The sequence below is a fragment of the Bolinopsis microptera genome, chromosome 10 (assembly GCF_026151205.1).
Source record: "Bolinopsis microptera isolate Bmic1 chromosome 10, MBARI_Bmic_1.0, whole genome shotgun sequence".
NCBI lineage: Eukaryota > Metazoa > Ctenophora > Tentaculata > Lobata > Bolinopsidae > Bolinopsis > Bolinopsis microptera.
Window position 1 is genome coordinate 13,281,332 of NC_087081.1, and position 27,461 is coordinate 13,308,792.

The following is a 27,461-nucleotide window of genomic DNA, read 5'->3' on the forward strand; positions in this document are numbered from 1 at the left end:
GTGCAAACTTAAGTTGAAGAGCGAGCTTTTAAATACACATGATCGGGACAAGACTTGGATATTTTATTTGCTTTGTAAGATTCAGTATGTTCTCAGGATGATACTCCAGCCCACACGGTGCCTCAGTTGGAGAGGAAGATACTGACCCTCCGAGATCACTTGGAACACGACCTTGGGGAGAAGGACGCTCTTCTTAAACTCATTATATCTGGGATTCAGAACTTAAATGATAATTTAGATGGTAGGAATCCAATGTTTATTTGTAGGATTTTGGGTCGCTACCCTATGAATTTTGAAAATATGGATACATTTAAGCTTATGATAAATTGATCAACTCTTCCGATAAGAAAGACCTTTAAGACACTATTTGCTAAAATCAGTGCCACGTGAGGCTGATTTCATCAATCTGTCAGGAGAACGAAATGAGCGCTGTGACGATGTAGATGAACTACACAACCATTGTAAAAAGTTGAGACAAGCACTTGATCAAGAAGCTGACGAGCGATATGGGGTGGATCAAAGTCTTCAAGCGTTTAAGTGAGTCATCACATGGTGAAATAAAGCGAATCTTTACAGCATCAAAGATTTATTAGCTAATATTTTGGCATAATTGGATAAAATATCCAAATATGTTTATTTATTTTTGTAATGACAACATTTCTCACAAAGGTTCTTAACAAAATTGTATATTTCCCCAGGGATCATTCTGATTATGCAGATTTGGAACTGAAGGGAGATATTGAACTCCTTCAAGAATTTCAACGAGACACTATTGAGGACAAAAAGATTATCATGGGTAATGCTCTTTTCATACTTTCGAGTCAAAGTTTTTAAATATATCGTGAGAAATACTGGAACTGCACTTTTTTTGCACATTCTTTTAATTTCAATGGAATTACTTATAATGCTCATACAATTTTCAGGAGCAATAATGGAGTTGGAGGAAAAGTTAAATGAAGTTCGCTCATCCCATGGACACCGAATAGACGACATCAGCATTAACCAGGGTCAGATTAGGAAGGTAATGATAGTAGTCAATAAATAACTATAACTAAAAAGAATAGTAAGTTAAAATGTAAAAACCGTACCATCGGCGATTCGGCAGAACAGACATTTTGCCACTGTGGTGTATATGATTCAAATTTCATTTGAATCATATACACCACAGTGTATAGATTAAATTAATGTAGATTAAATAAGATCCTTACACAAATGAATTCCGCAGATTTTGATTACCTGTGCACTATTTTCTGACTAGTCTGCATTTTTTCTGACTAATCTGCATATTTTCTGAGTAGTCTGCATATTTTCTGACTAGTCTGCATATCCGGTTATATAAATTACATTTTGATACTAAACTAACTTTTAGAGTATCGAAGAACAGATACAGATCATACACAGGATACAATTGAGCGACTTTGAAAACGCAACCCTGAAAATAACCGATATCCAAAGTAAACTTCAAGAGCAAATCAAGACTCAAGCTGAGGATTTTAGGTGAGAATTAATGGACCACTTAAGCTTTTAGCACTTATTCTCACAGGAAAAGAACAAGCTCCCGTATATTTGATTTATAAATCATTTAAAAAGCATTTAAATAAATGTAAATGCTTTAACGCTATATTTACAACCATTTATTTTTATTTAAACGGTCACCATGTCATATGTATCAAAAGAGCCGCTCGAATATTGAATCAGTAATAAATTCTCGAAACTCAGGCTGTTTACCATGAGATTAAAAAATTAAAACAACTATCTGATCTCACTAATCTCACTCTATTATAGGGAGCTAACTGTGGAAGCGAACAAGTCGATGGCACGACAAAGCAAAGAGATGCAAGTGATAAAGAGGCAGGTTGAAGATCGGATTGAGTCCCTGAACGGTACTGTGGATAAAAAGGAAAGAGGGCTCAGTATCAAGCTGCAGGAGACCAGAGACAAATTTGTTAAGGTAAACGGTGTGGATTTATAAAGTTGCTGTTCGGAATTGGTGTTGGTCGAATTTCATTCAGGTTATAAACGGTTACGTTTGTTTTCTGAAAAATTATTGAAATCGTATTTGAAATTGAATTTCAAAGGAAAATCTTCAGATTGAAGATAGGTTCAGTGAGGTTACAACTAAATTTGCGACAGTAAGCGGAATAGTTGAGACTGCTATCGACCAAATCCATTCGACACGAGCGAGAGCTGAGGAAGCAACGGATATTCAGAAAAATAGATTCGAATATTTTGATATGTTCATGCAAAGCTTGAAGCAATCCCAAGCAACGATTGATAGTCGAATAGGGTTCTTGTACACTATTGGTAAGTATTAATTTTATTTTATCGGTACAAATTGGAATTTTAGATCGAGTCCAAATTCTCTCGGAGGTTTTAAACTTAAATGGACCTTATGCAAAATATCACTTTATCGGGTAATCAACCCACGTACTGTGCAGTGAACGAACTGCGGTGGAGGGAACGCGCGGAAACAGCTCGAACTAACCGAGTTACTCGCCAGCACAGCTCCTCTAACTTGGTAGGGGATGATGTAAAGTCCACCAAGTCCGGCAAGTTTGTTACCTACAGTCATGCTTGTGAGTATAGTTTGCCGCTGATACTTTAGATTAATTCACCGCATTTGTACAACTTTTAAGTTTTATTGTCACCAGGATTTACCCGTAAGAGCTTACAAGGAAATTGTCCTTGAGTGCTGATAACGTGCATATATAATTTAAACTGTTCAATAATTAATATGAATGAGGATGATAATTCTCGAAGATAGCTTTAAAAATACTGTTTCAGCTGTGGACTTTGTAGAAGTCGACAACTTAACTCAAGCGGTCAACGACATTGAAATGGAAATGAAAGGTATAAATAGCATTTATTGGAAATATTTAGAATATTTAGAACATTTGGAACATTTAGGACATTTAGGACATTTAGGACATTTAGGACATTTAGGACATTTAGGACATTTAGGACATTTAGGACATTTAGGACATTTAGGACATTTAGGACATTTAGGACATTTAAGACATTTAGGACATTTAGGACATTTAGGACATTTAGGACATTTAGGACATTTAGGACATTTAGGACATTTAGGACATTTAAGACATTTAGGACATTTAGGACATTTAGGACATTTAGGACATTTAGGACATTTAGGACATTTAGGACATTTAGGACATTTAAGACATTTAGGACATTTAGAACCTTAAATTGATTTGTTATCAACAAACCACCTCCAGGTGTCTATCTAATTACTAATCGGTGGAATTTTGGAGAAGAAATTTCCTTGTGTTCAAAATGAATAAACTTTTGATTTGTCAGTTTTTCAGTTAGATTTATGAGGTTAGCAAAGAAAAACATGCTAGAAAATTAAACTCGGGTCCTTTAAATGGGCGACAACTTTTGTATGATGACCGAGCCATACCACGAGAATGACAATATAATTACAAATTTATAAGAAATGATTTTCAAAATCGCCTTCAATGCATTTGACGTCTCGGTCACCATGCTTTTGTTTCAGGGCATATCAATATAACTTGACAAAATCAGCATATTGGTGTCAAATCATTCAGCGATGAACGCAAAACGAGGCATTTATTGAACTCTTAAGTCTTAGTCTTACTCTTAACCATATTTAACCAAGGGAAACAAACTCTGACAAATTTAAATTTTATTTGTCAAATTTTGTTTCCTGTGAACAAATATGGTTAAGATTTAGACTTAAGAGTTTAATAAATGCTGCGTTAAAACCAATCGCTGAATTTATGACTGATCGCTCAAGAGTTGATATTCAGTCGACTGTGATGTAAAACTTTACCTGGGGAGTAGGGACCCCAGGCTATACATTATAATGTTCATAAACACAGGCTGAGCGCCGCCCAGTAAGTAAAACTTTGTACTTGTTCAGCTATTATGAGAGTAAGAAAAGCAACTCACAAATCTAATAGTGATGACATAATATCACAAGACGTCCTCATGTATAATGGTATGCGTAAAGATTTCGATAGACTTTGATATTCAGAGACGTCACAAAAACCATTAAATTCCCAGCAAAGAGCGAAGTTTTGACAAATAAAATATTTATAACCATTTGTATGGGGTGTCGTATAATTATCGAATTATTGCAGCAAAGATCGAGGTTTTGACAGATAATCTCGAGCAGCACCGAAAGGAAACTCTACATGCAATCAGCAGAGCACGAGATAAAAGTCTGAGTTCCACCACTGCAGTAGATAAACTTCAAACTGTAGTTGAGAGAATGAACGAGAAGTTCTCTGATATAACCAGGTAAATAAAATAGACTTGCAATAGGTGGATAGGTTAAACGACCCATGATTCGATTGAAATCTTCGTAGGTCAAAGTATTAGTTTAAGGTAGACTCGCCACTGCTATTTAAAAAAGGATTGCACACTTCATTGCAATATATTGGGTTCTGTGATTCTGCAACAAATTTGCAATCAGTTGATTTGAAAATTTTAGGATAGAACAGAATATACCATGTCAATGAAACCATCACCTGCTACACAGACGGATCACGCACAGACTCAGGTAGCGGGGCTGGTTATATTATCACCACTGACAACAACAACACTACACTAGAGGAAAGATCATTCAAGTTTCCCGAATATTGCACCGTTTATCAAACAGAACTCACTGCCATAATCGATGCTTGTAAATATCTGTCAAGTTAATATACCAACACACACATCATCATATGGTCAGACAGTCTCTCCTCTATTCAAGCTATATCCTCACCCTCAACGAGGAGTATAACTACTAGAGACTGTTACGACACCCTCAATACACTCGGATCCACTAACACCTTAGAGATCAGATGGATAACTGCACACATCGGATTGTGGGGTTAAAAAAAGCAGACGAGCTGGCCAAAATTGGCACAACCAGTGAATCCACTTTGAATTGCCCAATTGCACAATCTTACATCAAACTCCTGATCGACGACAAGGTCACCAAACTTAATCAAGAATCATGGATTACTGATGGTCCCAGACACACTAAACTGACACTCGGACACAAAAACATCAACATCATCAAAAATCTCAACACTACACTCAGTAACAACAGACAAAATTACAGAACTGCAGTGCACCTCATCACGGGACATTGTGGCCTTAACAAACACCTACATACCATTCGCAAATCAGACACAAGTGCTTGTCCTAAATGATATTGTTTATCTATATTTTCATAATATGAAGTCAAATCAAGGGTCCCGGAAAAAAAGGTTTTGGTGTATGTCCTCTTAAGCTTTTATGATAGTGATGCATACAAATTGTAGCGAAACAGTAAAAGGTCAAGAGCTGAGAGAAGGTGGAGATATGGCAAAAAAAGTAATAAATCGAATTCAGGTACTTTTGGCTAAGATTTAAATTAGGGCACATATAAAGTTATTTATACGACATAATGTATGTGAATTATAATATGCGAAATGCGAATATGTGGACATCTTACAAATAATCTTTATAACATTAATACGAAGACAACTAATCGAGAGTTTCTTAGCGATGATGAATCATAACTGCAGACACCACGTGACTCAATAAAATTTAATCAACGATATTTAACGTCCATGGCTGTAGTTGTAATAGTTAAATTAATATTAAATCAATTTATGAAATTAGTGTGCTATTAAATTCCGACGAAAAATAATCGCATATTTGACGTAAATACAGCATACCAATAAATGACAAATCTAATATTATATTTCTTAATTAAAAGTCAATCCATAAAATAATCCACCCATATCAAAATTAAACTCCCGACATCAGGTTAGAGAACGAACTAGGAGCAGTCCAGAAGAAAAGTGATCACATGGAAGAGAAAGTGGACCACCTGGAGGGAGTGAGTGAGAATGCCAGCACTAAGGTAGACGTCCTGGCCAGAAAACTGTGGGACGTGTTTGATAGTGATATGAATCTCAACCAGTTTATTGACTACCATCTTAAAGATGATAAGGTTTGGGGTTTTGTAGCGTATTGTAATAGCTTAAGTGAAAATTGAGAGTGGGGACTTTTATGTAACCGTATAATTCTTAATAATATCCTTATTCTTAATATCTTGATATGTATGATGTATATAATATATGGATATAGGATACAGACGATTGGGATGTTAGTGTTTAGCCAGTATAATAACTCTATAAAATATAAAATATAGATATAACACTACTATTCAGCCTTGGCAGTATAATTAAAGAAATGACACCTTGCTCACAGGAAAGGCTTTGGAGGTTGGAGTACGATACAAATCATCTGAAACACATGACGATAGGGGAAAACGTTGAAGAAGACACCCTCCCCCTCCACTTACAGGTATGATGTAAACTGGCACAGTTGTACAATCACGGCTACAATTCATAATTTAATGCAAACTTTCGTGAGGTTGATAGTTTAATATGAAATTTGCAAATGTAATATTAATTAACGTTAAAGTTGTCACGTTCAAAATGCAATGTCTGTTCAGATTAGTATATATGCATAATTTGACAGTTTAAGTGCATCAGGTGCTGCCTAGCCAGTACTGTCAAATTCGAATGTTTGTTCGATATATAATTAGCAAGTACGACAGTTTATGAGTGCATCACATGTTCAACCTCACATGTTCGATATCTAATTAGCAAAATAGCAAATACGACAGTTTATAAGCAAGTGCATCACATCCTCGGAAGGACATCACATTATAACGAGTGTTTGTATTTTACACGGTCGGTTAACCCCAGAACACAACAAGTTGAAGAAGAACATAAAATAATCTTGTCAGTTATATTTATAAACATGGTAAATTATTTAATTAATTAGGAATGTAATTAATCACACAATTAACTACATAATTAACCACCTAATATGTAACATAACACAGAGCCCTCCCCCCAGAACACCACAGTGATAGGAGAAGTTGACCATGTGAAGAAGAACATATCACGGTGTTTGGTGAAGAGCGAGCAGCTGGTTGATGACGTCACTAACATAGCCAAACAGAACGATATGATACGCAATGATATGAGGGACCTCAAGCTGTTGTGTGATTATCTTAGCAGCAAAAACGATGAAACTCAGAGGTAGAGCTTATTGCTTAATAACAGATTGAACGATTAATAATCTCCTTGATTAAATCAGATTCAGCGAATCCAAGTTTCCATCGCACTTACATCGTCCAAAAACTGAGTAACGGTAGATTTAATTATTTCGCCGATTTAATGCCGAGGATAATTACTGGCATTGGCAATGAAGTAAATGACCCGAGCTGTAATATTGTAAAATATTGTTGACTACTTGAGCTAAAGGAAGCTTGACTAGCCGAGCTAAATAGTTTAGAAAATACAAGAGTTCTGGGGAATAGCTAGATAATCCGATGATAATTCCACTGCTTGCCACAAGTTTTATAATCCTCCAAAGCTCCAAGTCAACTACTGCCGTGTCAGTTATAAGGAGGTTTAGGTCGTTTTGAAGCATTGTCTAATGTAACTTCAACCCGCTTAATTTTCATCATAGATGGTAGATCACTAAACTGCAAAGAGCAGATAATATTTACAAAATTTGTATTTAATTGAAAAGCAAATTTTGGAAGCTCTGAGCGAAAAACTGTAATTTTCACATTGCTGATCGCTTGTATGAAAGACGAAATTTAGAAAACATTTCCTTCCACAAGATTCAAATTATGCAAACAAGGCCATTTATAGTTAATAGTAAACGTCAAGTCCTAAAAATTTTTAGTCAATCGTACTTAACAACTTAAACCAACAATTCTTTTTTTCGCAGGTACTGTAGTGCATTGAGAAAACACTTAGAGTACACAAACAGAAAGCTGGATGCCTATGAAACAGGTGGAAAAATACCCTTCCGAATTTTCAGGAGCGAGAGTCAGATTTATGACTTTGAAGGTGAGAAAAGATATTTTGAGTTGGCTGGATAGTCTTTAGTTCCAGCTTAATCCAATGTAACTAATGAATATTCAGCGTGTCTGCGCGATGAGCACTTTTACTTAAATTATACTAAAGTGACCGTGCGATAACATATTACACTTTCAGAAGATTTACCGCCGCTAGAAAAGAAAAAGAAAACACCTCTTGAGAGCCCTAAGCCATCCACGCCAATCTTTAACCTTTTTATGAAGTAAGTTTTATAACTTTTGCCCATTACATGTAATTGAAAGTGAAAACAAAGCTCGTTATATCCTTGTCAATATGTTAATGTAATGTATAATGTATGTAATGTGTAAGCTTACATCTTACTATATATAAAGCGAGACGATATATATATATATTTATCTGTGCCATTTTACTGACACCACGGCATCAACTTTAACGCGAATTTCTGCAAAAACTGTTAAAGATATACAACTGAAACTTTTTTGACTGGGTCAAATGCTTTAATGGCCTCCAAATCAGCATGAAAAAATAAAAAATTGCCCAAGAAATAGGAGTTTTAGGGCCCAAGATTTGGTACCCCAAGTGGTGTCAAGAACGCGAATTAAATAGGTAATATTGTTTTAGTCTTGACACCATTTTAGGGTTAGACGGGTTCCTGCTAGTGTATATAATGTATAATCTTACATGTATGTAATGTATAAGCTTACATGTATGTAATGTATAAGTTTACATGTATTTAATGTATAAGCTTACATGTATATAATGTATAAGCTTACATGTATTTAATGTATAAGCTTACATGTATTTAATGTATAGCTTACTATACCATCTATTTGTCCAGAAACACTACCATATGGACAGATGATTGGGAGTTAGTCAAGAGACCAGTAATAGCATAGTAGGAGCGTAGAATGTTTGGGCCCAGAAAAACATGTTTAATACCGCTATGAACCCGTCATAAGCCGGGGACTACTATGAAAATGATGATGCTGTGTTGTTGAAAGACCTTCGACCAATCAAAGATGTACCTCATCACGCCAAGCAGTTATGCTTGTAGGTGAATATACACTTATAGAGTACAACAACTTTATAACACTCCTATAAGCTTACATGTATATAATGTATAAGCTTACATGTATTTAATGTATAAGCTTACATGTATTTAATGTATAGCTTACATGTATGTAATGTATAAGTTTACATGTATTTAATGTATAAGCTTACATGTATATAATGTATAAGCTTACATGTATTTAATGTATAAGCTTACATGTATTTAATGTATAGCTTACATGTATGTAATGTATAGCTTACATGTATGTAATGTATACGCTTACATGTATTTAATGTATAAGCTTACATGTATATAATGTATAAGCTTACATGTATTTAATGTATTATAAGCTTACATGTATGTTATGTATACGCTTACATGTATTTAATGTATAAGCTTACATGTATGTAATGTATAGCTTACATGTATGTAATGTATACGCTTACATGTATTTAATGTATAAGCTTACATGTATATAATGTATAAGCTTACATGTATGTAATGTATAAGCTTACATGTATGTAATGTATAAGCTTACATGTATATAATGTATAAGCTTACATGTTTATAATGTATAAGCTACCATGTATTTAATGTATAAGCTTACATGTATGTAATGTATAAGCTTACATATATGTAATGTATGTATAAGCTTACATGTATGTAATGTATAAGCTTACATGTATGTAATGTATAATCTTACAAATTTCCCATCTGATTCATCTGTGCCCTCATTTTCAGGAACAAAGAAAGACGCGAACAAGAAAGTCCTACTGTAAGAGAAGTCGAAGCGTTGAATCTCAAATCTAGACAGCGGGTGCCAACCCCTGAAATTAAATCAGCCGTTCCTGCAAAGCCTAAAACTAAGCCTTCAAAAAAGAACAAAGCGCCTAAACCTCCTCCTTCTCCTCCTAAAAAAGAAGGTATCTTATACAATTGTTTGATAAAATAATAATCACTTTATAATGTTTTACTTAAAACTCTAAAAGAATAAAGACGGATAGAATACAAAAAAGTTTGTTCTTTGGACGTTGTTTGAATAGTCAATCAACAGTTTTTCGTATACTTTTTTGTGTATCTATAATAGAACGAATCCAATATCCATTGTAAACAGTGGAACATGGATCATTAAACCTCGATCGTCAAGTATAAATCTGCGCTGCTCAAGGGTTGTTTCAACAAATAATTAAAACGAACAGCTCAGCAGCTTCTAATAAATGAAAAAGGAATTTATATCATCTTAAAGTACTCTACATTAAAAACTTGCTACGTTTTGTTGTACAAAACACAGTAAAACAATCAAAACAGTGAATTTTTCTACATTGTATAAATTACATTGTCACAATACGTATGATCGTGTGATTAGGAGCAGAATTAAGGAATACTCTGGCAGATTATATTTGTAATAATGTAGTTTAAAATAAACACTTCTTCGCGCCTTATTTGGCTCTTATACCAATGCTAAGACAATGTCTGAAAAATTTAAGACGATGCAAAATGCAATTGAAGATTGATAACTATTAATTTTCGTGTTCATGACATTGTCTTGGCGGGGCCTTATAATCGTTCAGCATTTAAAATTCTTCCGAGAATATATATCTTTCAAATAGAATAGTTCTTTATGATACTTTGAGGAATTTTCTAAGTCCGTCCATCATCGATTCGTGACAATAATGCTTATATACAGTTTATATATAATATATAGTTTAATTAGATTTCTAAAATAGTACACAGGAAAAACCCTACTACCATTGCCACGACAATAACTGAAATGATTTTGACCGATCTAGATGATGCTAAATGTTTTTGCATGTTCATGATATTGTCTTATTCTTATATTTGAGAGTTCCTCCAAGACTTTGTTTCTTTCAAATTAGAAGAGATCTGTGAACTACTTAAAGGAATTTCCTAAGTCCGACAGTCATTGCAACACACATCACCACAACCATAGCTCCCGTGGTATAGCAGTAAGAGTGAAGGTCAAACAGGGACGGTGCAAACATCGAGAAGATGTAGAAAATGTAAAACACGTTATTTACAACTGCGTAACCCAAAGAAGTTCCCTCCCCGAAGATGATGCCAGAGACGGTGTAGAAGGTGATGCTTATCCCACTGTCAGCTAATCCAATCAAAGCACAGATCACGACAACAAAGATGGAGTCAGGTGTTATGTAGGTCTCACCTGATATGTCTATACCAGACGCAGCACCCTTTGGGAAGATCAGTATGGATATAGCCAGCGATGCCAGCAGCATGAGCGACTGCAGGACGATGCAGAAGGTGCTGTTCAACCATTTTGAGAGAAAATTCCAAGATGCTGATCCTATAAGATATGAGGCTCCAATGGTAACTGTAGTCAGAGGAATGAGGCCTCTTTCGTCGGAGATGGAGGCTGTTGCTGTTGGTAAGATTTTGTAAAAGTAACCCCAAATGAACGCCCAGTATACTAAAGGAAGCAAAAGCACCCAGAATTCTAATCGTTGAACCATGATGTTGAACCAATTTTTAGTATACTCAAAAGAATGGTTAAATTTAGAAATATCAAATTCAAAAACAGATTTAGCAGATTCTTTGTCATCAAGGGAACCTTCTTTTACCGTAAGTGGATCTGTTGTTCCGCCATTTTCTGCAGATATATCTCCATTCGTCTCTTTTATATCACCCTCATTTTCTAGTGGCTGATGTCGGTATTTATCATTTTTAATCTCAGACAGACCAACAGCAGCAAGGACACCAGCGAAGCACGTGACCCCACCACACATCCCATAAACTACAAATCTGTTGGTTTCAGAGATAACAGTGATATTATCAAAGTAGATATAGCCACATAATCCTCCTATCATATCGCCCAGTGACTTTGCAATCCAAAAGTAGGCCATGTTTCGTATTCCTTCGCCCTCTTGTGAGTTATCCATCACGACCATGGGGCAAATAATCCACAATCCTCCCCAGCCCAGACCAGCCAGGAACCCTCCCAGATAAATGAGATATTGATTCACAACCCAGATCATACTCCAATAGTAGGCAGTAGTGATGATTATGGTAAGGGTTATTGTGATCTTTATTCCAAGGAACCTGTAAACTACAGGGAATATAAAACCCATGATTATTGACCCAATCACCCCCACAATCTCCGAGTAATATCCGACCTGTAGGGCTAAATCTGTACTCTCCGCCAAGGTAATGTTCTGGACTGCAGCTGCAGGGGTCCCAGCCATGACGCAGATCATCATTGTTAAGCTGGCTATCAGGAGATTCTGCGTTCTCGCGTCACAACAGGATATCATATTCATTGTTATCGAGTTAACGTGAGTACTGTGGTAAAGATATTAAGAAACTGTTTACACCATTAAAATATTCAAAACCCCTAAAAGAAATCAAGTCATCCTAAAATGGTGATCAGTACAGATCAAGACAGCTAGAGTTAAAATTTGTTTCTCCAAGCAACTCTATCATCGGCTAATATCTATGGTAAAGATAGAAGATCAGATTAAGGGTATAAATTCTCTAATCTTTATTCTATGTGGATAATGATTCGTTCATCCAGTTCTTGAGTTCTGATCTAGTTAGAGTAATTAAGAATTATGTTTTAACCAAAGGTGTGTAGGAAGGCCTGATCAATTTAAGGCCTGATCAATTTAATTCCGCTGTTCCTGATACTACACCAAATTAATTGTCTAGCCCAGAGAGGTGATAACTCAATCATTTGTTGTGATATCGAGCCTGAAATTTTGAATGAAAGTTTTTTAAATCTTTTTGTTGATTTTTTTGGACCTCAAAGTAACAAAATAAATTTATTTAGGCATAATTTTCGTTATTCGTATTAACAGAAATTCGTATTAACAGAATTTTCTAAAATTTCGATAGGAATGTGCTAGAAACTTTTGAAAGAGTGCAAAATAACCACAACCAGCACAAATATTTGATATGCCCCATCAATTAATGGGGCGATGTCCGTTATCAAAGTACCAAGGTTGGATCTCACTACACAGTTATAATTAGAGGTTTTATGTTCTGTTCTGAGCTGTTAATTTAAATTCCTGAATCTTCTCTACCTAGATATCTTGGTTCTTTTGCGATAGTGTAAGCGCGACAGCTAGCGCCATCAAGCGAAAACTAACGCTGGATAGCGCTAGTTGTCGCCATCCAGCGCTTGTAGTTGTGGCTAACTAGCGCCAGTGCAAACTATAAATTTGCGATAACTAGCGCTAGCTAGAGCTAGTTATCGCTGGATCGCGCTGAATGGCGCTGGATCGCGACAACCAGCACTATCCAGCGCTAGTTGCCGTCCGGCGTCCAGCTATGCGAAATTGTCGAACCCGATAGTTTGCGATAGCTATATCTTGATATTTTGATACAGCCGTCATGACCAAATGTCAGAAAAGAAAAATAATTAAAAGGAAATATTCTTGGTGCTCTATTATAACAATAAGTATATTCAGTTCAAATTTTTTATGGGAAGCGACTACCATGAGCTACCTGATCAGTCAAAATATTTTAATCAAATTTAATTACGAGATCAAGACGTCGTTGAATGTGCTGATGAATTGTTTTTTGATCAGCAGCCAATTAAAAACTGCAAAGAACTTACAAATTTAAGTAAAAATAAAGCAACTTTCAGCTGAAAACATTAACGCGATAAATACGGAAAGAATACAAAAAGGTTTCTTCTTAGAACATTGTTTTAATTATTAGGAAACGGATTTTCATTTAATATTTTTGTGTATCTAAGAGAAACAATACAAATACAATAACAATTTTATCCTTATGCAAAGTATAAATAGTATAGCTGCTTGGAAGTCTAATGAGTAAGATTTGATTCGTGATCCGGATCCCTAGCAAAATGAAGGTATGAGTGCAGTTAGGATACATTTTATACCTTAATTAAATAAAAATATCTTACAATCATCTCCAAAAGTATTCTTAGAGTGTAGTCTTAAAGGGGCATACACCAAATCTGTCCAGACCAAATGACCTCATAGGCAGTTCAGTGACCTTCTAGCGCACCGTTTCCACACCAAACAAAATAATTTTGAGAATACCTATTTTTGTAATCGAGTATTTCCTGGTTAAGAGTGCAATTTTCGGAAAAACAATTTTTTGGTCGAGACGCTACAAGTTAATCATTTCTTGCGGTATCAGGTTGAAATTGTGCTCGCCGTTTATTCACATCTATTTCAAGGTGTGTGTAAAATCTTGATATCGTATCTAAAAAGCCTGGTGTGTTATAAATTTTTAAAGTCAAAAAGCTAAAATTGTCCTTTTCAGGCTTATTTTAACAAAAGGTCAGTCAGGGAAGATCGGATTGATTTGATGGTCGACATCAAATTGTTCTCTGAATTCTAGCGCAGTTTTTGATGCCCTCAAAAATTTTTTACTCATTTATCTTCAGATCTATTGGACCTCAAAGCCAAACAACAAATTTAGGCACATTTTTCGTTTTTAATATTTACGGATTTTTCTAAAATTTTGATAGGAATGTGCTAGTGACTTTTTGAAGGGCGCAAAATAACCACAACTAGCACATTTATACATGAGTTATGAACAGCAAAACACCCTAAAATGCTTTCCTTTGAAGTTATGGGAAAAAATGTGATTTTTTATCTGCAAAGCCAAAAAATCACATTGTTGAACAACACTGACATGAACAACACTGAGAGTGAAAAAGCAACTCATACTTGAGGAGGGGGGGGGTTCACCCTGATTTTTTTGTGAAACTTGATTTCGAGATAGCTGCTTACGGGGCAGCCACGTCCATATTTGGTCCAAATTAGGCCCAATTTAGCCAAATACCCTGAACATGCCCAAAAACCAGATTTTATGTGCTCTTCTTGTAGCTAGTGGTCCCCTAAACTCGTATATGAATTTTCATCAAGATTGGACAAAAATGACTAAGTTATGAGCCAAAAACCATATGACTATATTTGGGCATACGCACCAAATTTGATCGATTTTGGCCCATAAATTGGTCAAGTATCAATATTTTTGAATAGAACTAACTTTATATGGAAGGTAAGCCTATACTTCACATTCTCTATGATTATCAGCTCAGTATCTAACTAACTGTGGATTATGTGTTTAAATAATCGCAAATGAACAAAACCGCCCATATCTCAGTTCGCGATATTTGCAAAACTGATTTCGCTCAAAACAATAGAACTCAATAGGGTTTCAATATTTTTACATGAAATTTTCAGAATCAACGTAGAATTAGGGTTGCCAACCGATATTATCGGCCGATAATTATCGGCGATAATTTGCCCAAAATCGTTTGCCGTATCATTTGCCGTATCGATTATCGCGATAATTCTCAAGAATTATCGCGATAATCAACCAATTTTTATTAGGGGGAAATAGTCTAAATTTAACATATTTTTATAGTCTGTTTTTTTTTTGTTAAACCCGACTGCTACCATAATTCGCAGTGTGATGGTATGCTGACGTGCTACTTGTAGTGTGTAGTGTTTATGAAGTTGCGGCAGTGAAAATTGAAAAGGCGTGTTATATTATCGCATCTAGTTAGTTATGAGTTAAGTAGGTAGCTTGGAGGCTGTATGATCAGACGCAGACTGAGTTAGTTAAAGACATTATCAAGACTGTGTTAAAGAGACAACAATCTCCCTCAAGCAGAAGTGAATATTCAGTTTATTGATAGCAAGCTGGAAGAGTCAAGAGATAGACTCGCCTACTTTATCAAACCCTTTTAATAGGCTACGTACACGATATGTCAAGAGAAATACGTTCTACTCGGACCCCGGTATTCTAGATGCAGATGTATATGAAGAATACATAATGATCACGAAGTAAACCTTGATACGTAATTATAATTCTCTGCAGAGAAACAATAGGCCTAAGAGAACATTTGTCGATAAAATATGGGCTTGTTAAAGGGCAATGCCAATATTGCAATAGATTCTATAACAAAGCATTAACCCATTAGGGACGATAGGGTCGTTTACGACCCACCTTTTCTAGAGGCTATAGAGGACAAACCATAATACTAAACGCCACGAATCTTTCGCACATATGCTCAAAATTTATTGGGCTACACTATTGACTTTCCAGTCGAGACCCAATTAATTACTAACAACTAAATAATTAGGTTAATTAGTCGTCATAATTGGAAAATATTTCACTTTACTTCTTGCCTTGATTGGGACATTAAAACTTTATGTAGGCTTATTTTGTTGAGGACAAAATAGTTGCGGGCAACGATTTTCTTGAGACATATGAAAAGCCCGTGATAATCAGATGTTCACAAACAGAGCTAGACGCTGTTTACTAACTGCGGTCGCATACGACCCACTCGTCCGGGTCAGGGACAAAAGGATTTCGCGGCATGTACGAAACCGCGAAATTTCCCATTCTCCGCGACAAATCGCGATTTTTTACGTTTTCCGCGACAGATCGCGAAATTTCCCATTCTCCGCGACAAATCGCGATTTTTTCAGTCCTCCGCGAAAAATAGCGCATTTTCCTTTAAATCTGAAGACCAAATTTGCGCATTTTCCTTTAAATCTGAGGATTAAGTTTGCGTATTTTCCATAAAATCTGCGGGCCAAATGTCACGTTTTCTACAAGTATTAAGTATATGAAACTATTCACATTTACAGCCTTCCGTGAGTTTCGATTGTAGGTACATTCTCGATACGTACCTCTGAAGGCGGAGCTTCCGAGCTCGTATTGCAAAGGGAAGGCCTGCCTTCTGAGATCGCATTACAAGGGGAGCCCTTGAGTCCAAAATCGTGTATCGAAGCGTATGTGACCTTTGAAAACCGAAAAAAATATTTTCGGCTCATAATGATCAGGGTAGCATGAAACATGAACAAAAGTAGTTTCCAGAAAAACTTTGAAAAATTTTGACTTTGAAGATTTTCGGTCCGAGTCATTCTTGATACGTACCTCTGAAGGCGGAGCTCCCGCTTCCGAGCTCGTATTGCGAAGGGAAGGCCTGCCTTCTGAGATCGCATTACAAGGGGAGCCCTCGAGTCCAAAATCGTGTATCGAAGCGTATGTGACCTTTGAAAACCGAAAAAAATATTTTCGGCTCATAATGATCAGGGTAGCATGAAACATGAACAAAAGTAGTTTCCAGAAAAACTTTGAAAAATTTTGACTTAGAAGATTTTCGGTCCGAGTCATTCTTGATACGTACCTCTGAAGGCGGAGCTCCCGCTTCCGAGCTCGTATTGCGAAGGGAAGGCCTGCCTTCTGAGATCGCATTACAAGGGGAGCCCTCGAGTCCAAAATCGTGTATCGAAGCGTATGTGACCTTTGAAAACCGAAAAAAATATTTTCGGCTCATAATGATCAGGGTAGCATGAAACATGAACAAAAGTAGTTTCCAGAAAAACTTTGAAAAATTTTGACTTAGAAGATTTTCGGTCCGAGTCATTCTTGATACGTACCTCTGAAGGCGGAGCTCCCGCTTCCGAGCTCGTATGGCGAAGGGGAGGCCTGCCTTCCGAGATCGCATTACAAGGGGAGCCCTCGAGTCCAAAATCGTGTATCGAAGGGTATGTGTGAACTTTGAAAACCGAAAAAATATTTTCGGCTCATAATGATCAGGGTAGCATGAAACATGAACAAAAGTAGTTTCCAGAAAAACTTTGAAAAATTTTGAGTTAGAAAATTTTCTGTCCGAGTCATTCTCGATACGTACCTCTGAAGGCGGAGCTCCCGCTTCCGAGCTCGTATTGCGAAGGGGAGGTCTGCCTTCCGAGATCGTATATGGAAGTTGACCAGTAGACATATAAAACTTGACCAGACGACATAAAGTTGACCAGTAGACATATAAAACTTGACCAGACGACATAAAGTTGACCAAACGACATATAAAACTTGACCAAACGACATAAAGTTGACCAGACGACATAAAGTTGACCAGTAGACATAAAAAACTTGACCAAACGACATAAAGTTGACCAGAAGACATAGAATGGATTAAGAAATCGAACAGTATGTTAAATCAGTGTTGTTATTGAATCGTCACTTGTCAGATATTTCGTCATCGATAACGTCATCGTTATTCGCTTGGTATTGTATTCGCTTGTTATAATGGACCGCTTTGTCAAACGGCCTGCCGACAAACCGGCTGGACCTTCGTCTAGCAAACGATCGAAACAGGCCAATGTAACAGCTTCCACGAGAGTGGCTGAATTTGGCAAATCATCGTTTTATGCTGACAATGGGAAGCTATTTTGTAGAGCATGTAATCTCGTCGTAGACCAAATAAGGAACAATCATGGGCTTCCCTCGGATGTGGTTAGAACTTCTAAAGGGGGCCGGGGTAAGAATGTCGTCCAGGTTGATGTAAGCTTCAAGGGGTAGATGTTGGATACTAGATGGGGATAGACTAGGTAGGGATATGGGAATTGGATTGAAAAGTTCGTAGTATTCCATTGCTATAGTTGTGAAGTGTAGATGGTCGAATGATGATGTCTCCTGTCGTCTGTTGAAAGTTATATAGTATCGATAACGAGATATGTCATACAGTACGTATGACATTGCAACATTTGAGATCATGTCAAAAGTTATGGCAGCTCTTGTTGTTATGGACCCCCATCAGCCTGTATCAGATCATATGATGAGATCACATCCTCATGGGACATGAGCCGATCAAATAGAATAGTCAAAGAATATGTGAACTCTAACTAAGCACTGGAAATACATTATTATTTTTTGCCGCGAATTCGCCGCGATTTTTCGATTATTTGCCGCGAATATGCCGCGATTTTCGAAATTCCCGCCGCGAATTAGCCGCGAATTAGCCTAGTTTGGCTTGTCGCGGTGCCGCGATTTTTGGCCAAAATAACCGCGAAATCCTTTTGTCCCTGGTCCGGGTCGCAAACGACCCATCACGGTTTTTCGGCTTTAACTTCTGAAACAAAGACGTTAGGATAAAATAGAAACTGTAGCATAAGTTAAAAACATATGGTCAATACTGTGTGACTCTAAATTTTAAAAAATAAAGAATTTGGGTCATTAACGACCCACTCGGCTCACTTGCTTATTACTATATATGTCCATGTAACCTCTTGAATTCAGCCTAAAGCATGACATCATAAGTTTAAAAAATCGCCTCTCAGCAAGTGATAATCATCATAAACTGCGAAAAATCGGTTAAATGGGTCATTAGCGACCCACTAGGACCACAAAATCGATTAATTAAATATAATGTTGTCAAACTTTTACAAATATTAGTATAAAAACATGTTATATCTTGGTCATTACTCCTGTACGTTGATTTAACTTCTTAAATCGATCAACTGGGTCAATAACGACCCACTCGGAAGTTGAACCACCTCATCAATTATGATCAGTATCATGCTGTTCCACCATCAAGAAAGACACTCGTAGGTCTTAATTCCATGCAAACCACGGGTGGCTGACTACTAGCCCTTCTGAGATCCAGGGCCAACTGAAGGGCCGTCATCACTCATCAAAGAGCTGCTAGAATAACACTACTGCATATGCCTGGAGTTGCGTCCTGACTAATACTATGGTGCGTGGAAATCTGTACCGAAAGGACCGTGGCCGGGCCGGGCCGCAAAAGAAAAGGAATCGGCCCTCGTTCCTAACTTGCTAGGTAATAGCCATACTGTTGTTGTTGCTTATTAGATTCTGTTACCTTTTTCGTCAATTTCGAATCTTGGTAAACGACCTGCTTCAACCCACCGCTTGAGACCCAGGGTCCCACGGTGATCTTCTTCTTCTTCGTAGGGGCAGTGGTCTTTACTACTAAGGAATAGATCAAAACCACTATAAGATAGAGCATTGAAGCCCTGTGCTTACCCCGGTAAAGTTAGTCTGTGAAGAAAGCAAGGTTAAGCCTTGTCCTCTCCACATTTGGTAAAACGTTTTGTTGCTTGTATGAAGCCGATGATCCTTGGTAATGAGAACTTGTCCACTATATCTGTCACACTGAGGTAGAAGGCTTATACTTATTGATGTGGTAGTTTAGTTCACAATGTCCCGTGAGGAATTGTGTTGCTGTTCTTGTGCTCTCTTTGCCAAGTTTCGGGATTGATCTGGCGAACTTTTGTCTCCATTTGTCTCCCACGGAGATCAGACCATGTCACTCAAGAAAAATCCCCTGAACGAAGTATACGAAATATCAGCTGTAACCTTGGGTAAATACTGAAAGACGAGTGGTCAAATTGCATATTCTAATCCAACATGCCAATCCGTTTTTTTTCTTCATTCCTAGAAAGTACGAGAATAACTAAACAACTGCTGCATTCAGATGGCTACAGCTCTGTGAATAAGGACAAGGAAAAAATTAAAGCCCCCCCCCCCCCCCCCCCCCCCCCCCCCCCCCCCCCATTTGGCTGGCGGTGCTGCAACCTGCAATCTCTCAGACAACTACCTTGTTGTGGGTAACAAACCCCGCAACAACGAGGCAGCTTTCAAAACAAAAAAAAGTATTACGTAATCGGCCGAGAGGGAGGGGAGTTTCCAAATGATTACGCTTGTGTAATTTTGACATAATAGCTATGTGGTGGGGGGGGGGGGGGGGGGCTAAAAATTGTCCAATAAGTGATTACGTAATATATGAACGGCCCCTAAGAAGTCAAGAAAGGAAGCTGCGAAGAGAGTAGATGCAGCCATCTGAAATCTGAATCCAGCAGTTGTATAGTTCTTCTTGGACGTTCTAGGAATCGGGAAAAGATAGGCATATTGTTTTCTGTCTCACGACATTACGGTCGTGTACTAACAGCTAATTAACTCGCCTACCTATCAATCCAATTCTGCATATTATTCGTCAGTCATTGGGTGACGTGATCTGCAGATTACCGTGAGACTCCAGATCTCAGGAGGGCTAGTAGTCAGCCACCCGTGGTTTGCGTGGAATTAAGACCTACGAGTGTCTTTCTTGATGGTGGAACAGCATGATACTGATAATTAATGACGTGGTTCAACTTCCGAGTGGGTCGTTATTGACCCAGTTGATCGATTTAAGAAGTTAAATCAACGTACAGGAGTAATGACCAAGATATAACATGTTTTTATACTAATATTTGTAAAAGTTTGACAACATTATATTTAATTAATCGATTTTGTGGTCCTAGTGGGTCGCTAATGACCCATTTAACCGATTTTTCGCAGTTTATGATGATTATCACTTGCTGAGAGGCGATTTCGAACTTATGATGTCATGCTTTAGGCTGAATTCAAGAAGTTACATGGACATATGTAGTAATAAGCGAGTGAGCCGAGTGGGTCGTTAATGACCCAAATTCTTTATTTTTTAAAAGTTAGAGTCACACAGTATTGACCAAATGTTTTTAACTTATGCTACAGTTTTTATTTTATCCTAACGTCTTTGTTTCAGAAGTTAAAGCCGAAAAACCGTGATGGGTCGTTTGCGACCCGGACGAGTGGGTCGTATGCGACCATAGCTGTATCTTTTAAAGTAAACGAGATACACATTAGCTTTTCTGGATATCTTATTTTTGCTGTAAAGTGACCCAGTGTGTTAAACGGCATCAAAATCGGCAAACTTTAAAACTCGTCGTCCCTAATGGGTTAACTAATAAAGCACACGATAATGCTATCAAAGTTTTCTATTTTCATCTTCGATGTGTAAAACTGATTACGGAGGGGGGGGGGGGGTAAAAATGTTCCAAAAAATGATTACGTAATACGTGAACGACCCCTAACTATATAATGATGATGTAACAAGGTTACATAGCATAAGAGCATAGTTCAAGTATACAGAGTGCAGACAAATATTACTTTTATTATCTTGCCAAATTTATCGCCGATAACCGATATTATCGCGATAATTTTGAAAAAGTTATCGATTATCGCGATAAAATAAATTGTACCGATAATGAAAACCCTACGTAGAATCGCATTTCGACCTTAAGTTTTGTATTGAAATTTTGAGTTAGGCCTTTAAAAAAATTTGGCGGCCAAATTCCAAAATTTTCCTGGCATTTTTCAGAATTTGACTGAGCTGATAATCATAGAGAATGTGTAGTATAGGCTTACCTTCCATATAAAGTTAGTTTCGTTCAAAAAATCGATCAAATTTGGTGCGTATGCCCAAATATGGTCATATGGTTTTTGGCTCATAACTCAGTCATTTTTTGTCCAATCTTGATGAAAATTCTTATACGAGTTTAGGGGACCACTAGCTACAAGTAAAGCACCTGAAATCTGGTTTTTGGGCATGTTCAGGGTATTTGGCTAAATTGGGCCTAATTTGGACCAAATATGGGCGTGGCTGCCCCGCAAGCACCGTTTGGCGGTTGGGGTCCCCCCCCCTTAAGACACAAAATTTCGAAATAGAATTTTATAATGTTTATTTTTTCCGTTCACCCTTTTGTAAAAAGGCAGTAGTGAAAGGTTACGAATGGACGTTTTTGCAGAAAAACGTGGATTTTGGAGATAGCAGTAGCTGGTGGGTTTTAAATATGGTGTCATTCCTTACTTACTTCCGTCCGTTACCATGACAACTAGCACGCAGTGCAGCGCGCGTGTATTGCTTGCGGAGATGTGATGTATATACTTACCTTATCGGACCTTATTTGGACGGACATTACATGAACGGACATAATTATGAACGGACATTAATATGAACGCTCGAAGGCATTCAAAACCATCAAAAATCCGAATTTTTTTCAATTGTTTTGACGTTTTTTTAATTTCAGCAAATGATTTTTAAATCCATTTTTTATACAGTAAGTAAGAAAAGCAGTCATTAAGCAGTAAAAATGTTAAAATATGTGTACACGATCAGTTTCTAATATCACATATCATCTTCATCAAATGGGTTTTCGTGCATGAAATAGTCCATGCTTAAAGCATCAGTGATTTCTAGCTTTATGGAAACCTTTTTTTATCAAACTACCCCGGTCCTGCATTTCAGTGTTAACTTTTACAAGCCATTCGTCGTGAAGTGGTTTTATCTTAGACAACTTAAGGTTAACCTTAACATCACGTGGAGCTTTCCTAGCACTGTTTCATTACCGCCCCTGAGTAATATGAGCTATAACAACGTCGGACAATGTCCTTTGCAACACGATTTACCGTACTATCTAGAGGCTGGAACAAGTTTGTCATGTTGGCGGGGACTAGTTCATGAACTATGTTGTTGAGTGCCATGAATATAATTTCGTTGAATTTTTTCCGCCAAGTACAAGTGACCCTTGAAAACATCATATACTAGTAAAGTTTTCTGTGCCTCCGGCAGACCAAGGAGAACCTTTCCGTCGTTAACTTACGGCACAATAAAGTTCTCAAACATCAAAGTTGTCATATTCTGGACAAAATGTTCGAAATGGAAAAATGTTTGAAAAAATTTCAACGGACTTTAACTTGGACGGACATTAATTGAACGGACTTTATTTGAACGGACATTAAGATGAACGCTAGGACCTCCAGCGTTCAAGTAATGTCCGTCCAAATAAGGTCCGATAAGGTATAGCTAGCCTGTTAATGAATGCGTGGCGCAAGTGTATTTTAATGTATACTATGCAATGTATATTGTAAAGTATTAGGTTATAAGCCCAATTTGTACGTGGCATGCGTAGTAATATAGTGTAATGATGTGATTCAATATTATTATTATGAAGTGAGCTGATTGGAGCTTATATTTATAGTTATAGTGAACGGAAATCTAGCGTCCGCCAAAACGAAACAACGGGCGCAAATTTTGTTAAGTGTTAAGTGAAAGAGGTTTAAATATTCGATTATAAATTTATACAACCACTTAAAGTATTCTTACGAGATACTTTCTGCGATTTTTTCAACCGTTACATTTTAGCCATGCAAATTTACATGTTACGATTTCAGTTTATTTATATATTATATTGTCAATAAACCGGTTTCAAAGCCCTTAAGGGTGGCCCTCGGGTCTTTAAAACAGGATGCCTCACTCGCTATCTTTAGGAGGGGGTGGGGGAAATTATGGGTGTTAAAAATATGGACTGTCATAATTATAGAATACCAAAAACATTTCTTTTAAAATTTTCGTACTTGACATTTGGGCCTAACATAGCTGTACCAAAATATTCATTATCCAGGAATCGATGATCCACTAATTTAAATTAAACGCTCGGAATAAAACATGAAAATTAAACCAAACTGTGCATGTGTACTGTGTAGTGACATTTAAGCAACTATTTTTCAGTTCGAAAAATATGAGGAACACGTTTAAAACTGTTTTGTTGTTCCGTCGCATTTTTGATACAATCTCATTGAATATTATCATAATAGCTGTCTTTTGATATTGATTAATATATTAATCGCTTAAAAACCTTGCTGTTGGGATCAATTTATACCTTATCGTGAGCAATTTAATTGAAACCGCCAGTCATACTGACTGGGGAGGCCGACAAAGGGGGGCCCCCGATTATTAGGGGTCACATCATATGACGTATAATTAGTTATGTGACGTAAACAGGATTAAACAGGATTAAACATGAAATTACCAGAGAGAACACTAACGGACTCGTCTTGGCTATACAAGAATGAATAAATCAATAAATAAAATTATCAAAACTGAATCATTTAAAAAAGTAAAATTTAACCGTTTACAATTTCACGAAAATAAAAGAAGATCGCCTATAATAATTTAAGGTAATACAGTAAATTAAGTTCGAGTACTACATCTGTTGGCGAGGGTTAAGGGACGTTTTAGGAGGATTACGTAGATTTGAGGAGTCTGTAAGGTACTTCCCGAACTCTTTAATATGGGGTGAGTTCATTATTGCTCCATATTCTTTTAGCATCAACAGGCTTTTGAGGTTGTCAGAGAGGTTGGACCTGAGTTGATGGTAGTAGGGGCACTCAGTTAAGACGTGGTCTTCAGTTTCTAGAATAGGAGTTTCAAAGAAGGGGAGCTCTTCTAAAAAACGTATGACATCCGTTTCTGAGGAGCAGCAGAAGCGACACGTTTTAAGAGCTGTGTTGAGTTGATCTTTGGTGTAGCGACCTTTTTCTATCCTAAGATCGTGACTGCTAGATCGGAGTTTAGCAATATTGACCCTTTTAAGCCGGCAGGGGAGCTGTAAATAGGGTTCTTCGCCAAACTCGAATTTAACCGCTGTGTAGAAAGACATTTTGGGCTGGTTGAGGAGATCTCTCTTCCAGTGGTCAACAAATGTCTCATGTATGTACTCGCAAGCGTCTAGGGTGGGTGATGACTGCGGCTTGGAGACTGTACTCATCTTGGCAATAGTTGACCACGAATCATACCAGGTTAGATTCAGTAGCTTTTGCTCTTGAAAGGTGTGGTGCAAAAGAGTGTTCACGTTACCTTCTACCGCCAGGGATGCCCGATGGAAGTAAGCTAAACATTGGGGAATGACGTATAATTAGTGATGGAATTAAACGGAATTAAACGGAATTAAACGTAAAGTTGTCGGAGATGGCACTAACACCATCGTCTCGACTATACATGAATGAATAACATATGTAGAGTAAGTAAAATTCGAATTTCAAGAATCATGAAAATTTAAAACAAAATCACTTAAAATTTAACTCCCGTACAAACAACCGAAATAGAAATAATTGCTGAAATAATAATTTAACATAAAAGGAAGTAGTAAAAGGCAACTTCAATGATCACTAAACTGCGATATCAGTATTCGAGTCCACAAAAGACACATTCATACTCAAACAGTCCTCCCACTCACACTCACAACGTACTGGAAACAGTAATCACTAGTGTTCCATGCTCGTACAACAGATCGTGAAATCTGCATAATGATGGTTGATCTGTATTATGTCTGTTGAGTTGGTAGTCCTGATGGGGTGACAGGCAGTATTGGCGTCTTTTTCGGGTTCCTGATGCGGTGACAGTTGCAAAGGAATTTGCCCAGTTCTTGCACATGGGCAGAATTCATGATAGCTCCGTATTCCTTGAGCAGCAAAAGACTCTTAAGGTTTTCCGACAGTGAGAGTCTCGCTGAGTGGTACATTGGACATTCAGTGAGGCAGTGTTCTTCATTTTCAATGATTGTTCCTTCGAAAAAGGGGAGATATTCTAAGCCTTGAACGTTCTCCTTGTTGCAGCAGAATGTGATCCATCAGTAGAATTTAATTGACCCAGAAATGAGCTAGATATAGGGTTCACATGACAATTCTGTAAATCATAGCTGTACATTAAGAAGTAAACAGGATTACACAGGATTACACAGGATTAAAATTAAATTATAGATCCATTATCATGGACCGTCATAATTGTACAGAAATTAATGAAAACATTCATCTTTCCTTGAAGTCAGGGCCAGGGTTATCCTTAAATCTTAATTATGACTAATTCGCGAGGTTCTCACCAAATTGATAGTAAAGTTGTTTAAGTTTCGTGCATTTGAATTACGTTGACGCATATCTTCGGTGAAGCTATTTCGCTCTTCGGAGCAGCGAAGGAAATAAGTGCACACACAATTGACAGCATAGGAGCTGATTATACGTCATATGATCTGACCCCTAATAATCGGGGGGCCCCCCTTCGTCGTGCAGCCTACTGACTGTAGGCGCGAAATATCAGGTAGAACGGGATTTAACTGCCTTCAGATAACACAATTTGTCTGTGGATAACTTTGCTTGAACCTATAAATTCTTAAAGTTTACTACCCTAGCCTACATCAGAACCGGATGTACGAATAATACTCAACAAACAAAGAGAACATACCCTGTACTTTAACCACTGTTAACTCGATAACAATGAAGAGGATATCCTGTTGTGACGCGAGAACGCAGAATTTCCTGATAGCCAGCTTAACAATGATGATCTGCGTCATGGCTGGGACCCCTGCAGCTGCAGTCCAGAACATTACCTTGGCGGAGAGTACAGATTTAGCCCTACAGGTCGGATATTACTCGGAGATTGTGGGGGTGATTGGGTCAATAATCATGGGTTTTATATTCCCTGTAGTTTACAGGTTCCTTGGAATAAAGATCACAATAACCCTTACCATAATCATCACTACTGCCTACTATTGGAGTATGATCTGGGTTGTGAATCAATATCTCATTTATCTGGGAGGGTTCCTGGCTGGTCTGGGCTGGGGAGGATTGTGGATTATTTGCCCCATGGTCGTGACGGATAACTCACAAGAGGGCAAGGGAATACGAAACATGGCCTACTTTTGGATTGCAAAGTCACTGGGCGATATGATAGGAGGATTATGTGGCTATATCTACTTTGATAATATCACTGTTATCTCTGAAACCAACAGGTTCGTTGTAAACGGGGTGTGCGTTGGGGCCACGTGCTTTGCAGCTGTACTGGCTGCGGTTGGTCTGTCTGAGATTAAAGATGATATATACCGAGTTGAGGGTGATGTGATAATGACGAATAGGGCATCTGCAGAAAATGGCGGAACAACAGATTTACCAACGGTAAAAGAAGTTTCCCTTGATGACAAAGAATCTGCTAAATCTGTTTCTGAATTCGATATTTCTAAATTTAACCATTCTTTTGAGTATACTAAAAATTGGTTCAACATCATGGTTCAACGATTAGAATTCTGGGTGCTTTTGCTTCCTTTAGTATACTGGGCGTTCAT

The 27,461-nt window shown here is 37.4% G+C and overlaps 1 protein-coding gene across 1 annotated transcript in view; it reads left to right on the forward strand.

Moving 5' to 3' along the window:
- The first annotated feature begins 792 nt into the window (after positions 1-792).
- Positions 793-27,461, forward strand: part of LOC134821645 (interaptin-like) — a 42,979-nt gene continuing 16,310 nt past the window's right edge. The window contains exons 1-14 of the mRNA XM_063832347.1: positions 793-796; positions 924-1,021; positions 1,370-1,497; positions 1,786-1,951; positions 2,091-2,304; positions 2,439-2,576; positions 2,785-2,850; positions 4,122-4,281; positions 5,785-5,971; positions 6,232-6,327; positions 6,889-7,073; positions 7,774-7,895; positions 8,043-8,127; positions 9,679-9,860. Coding sequence (XP_063688417.1) covers positions 793-796; positions 924-1,021; positions 1,370-1,497; positions 1,786-1,951; positions 2,091-2,304; positions 2,439-2,576; positions 2,785-2,850; positions 4,122-4,281; positions 5,785-5,971; positions 6,232-6,327; positions 6,889-7,073; positions 7,774-7,895; positions 8,043-8,127; positions 9,679-9,860 — 1,831 coding nt within the window. The remainder of the gene's footprint in view (positions 797-923; positions 1,022-1,369; positions 1,498-1,785; positions 1,952-2,090; positions 2,305-2,438; positions 2,577-2,784; positions 2,851-4,121; positions 4,282-5,784; positions 5,972-6,231; positions 6,328-6,888; positions 7,074-7,773; positions 7,896-8,042; positions 8,128-9,678; positions 9,861-27,461) is intronic.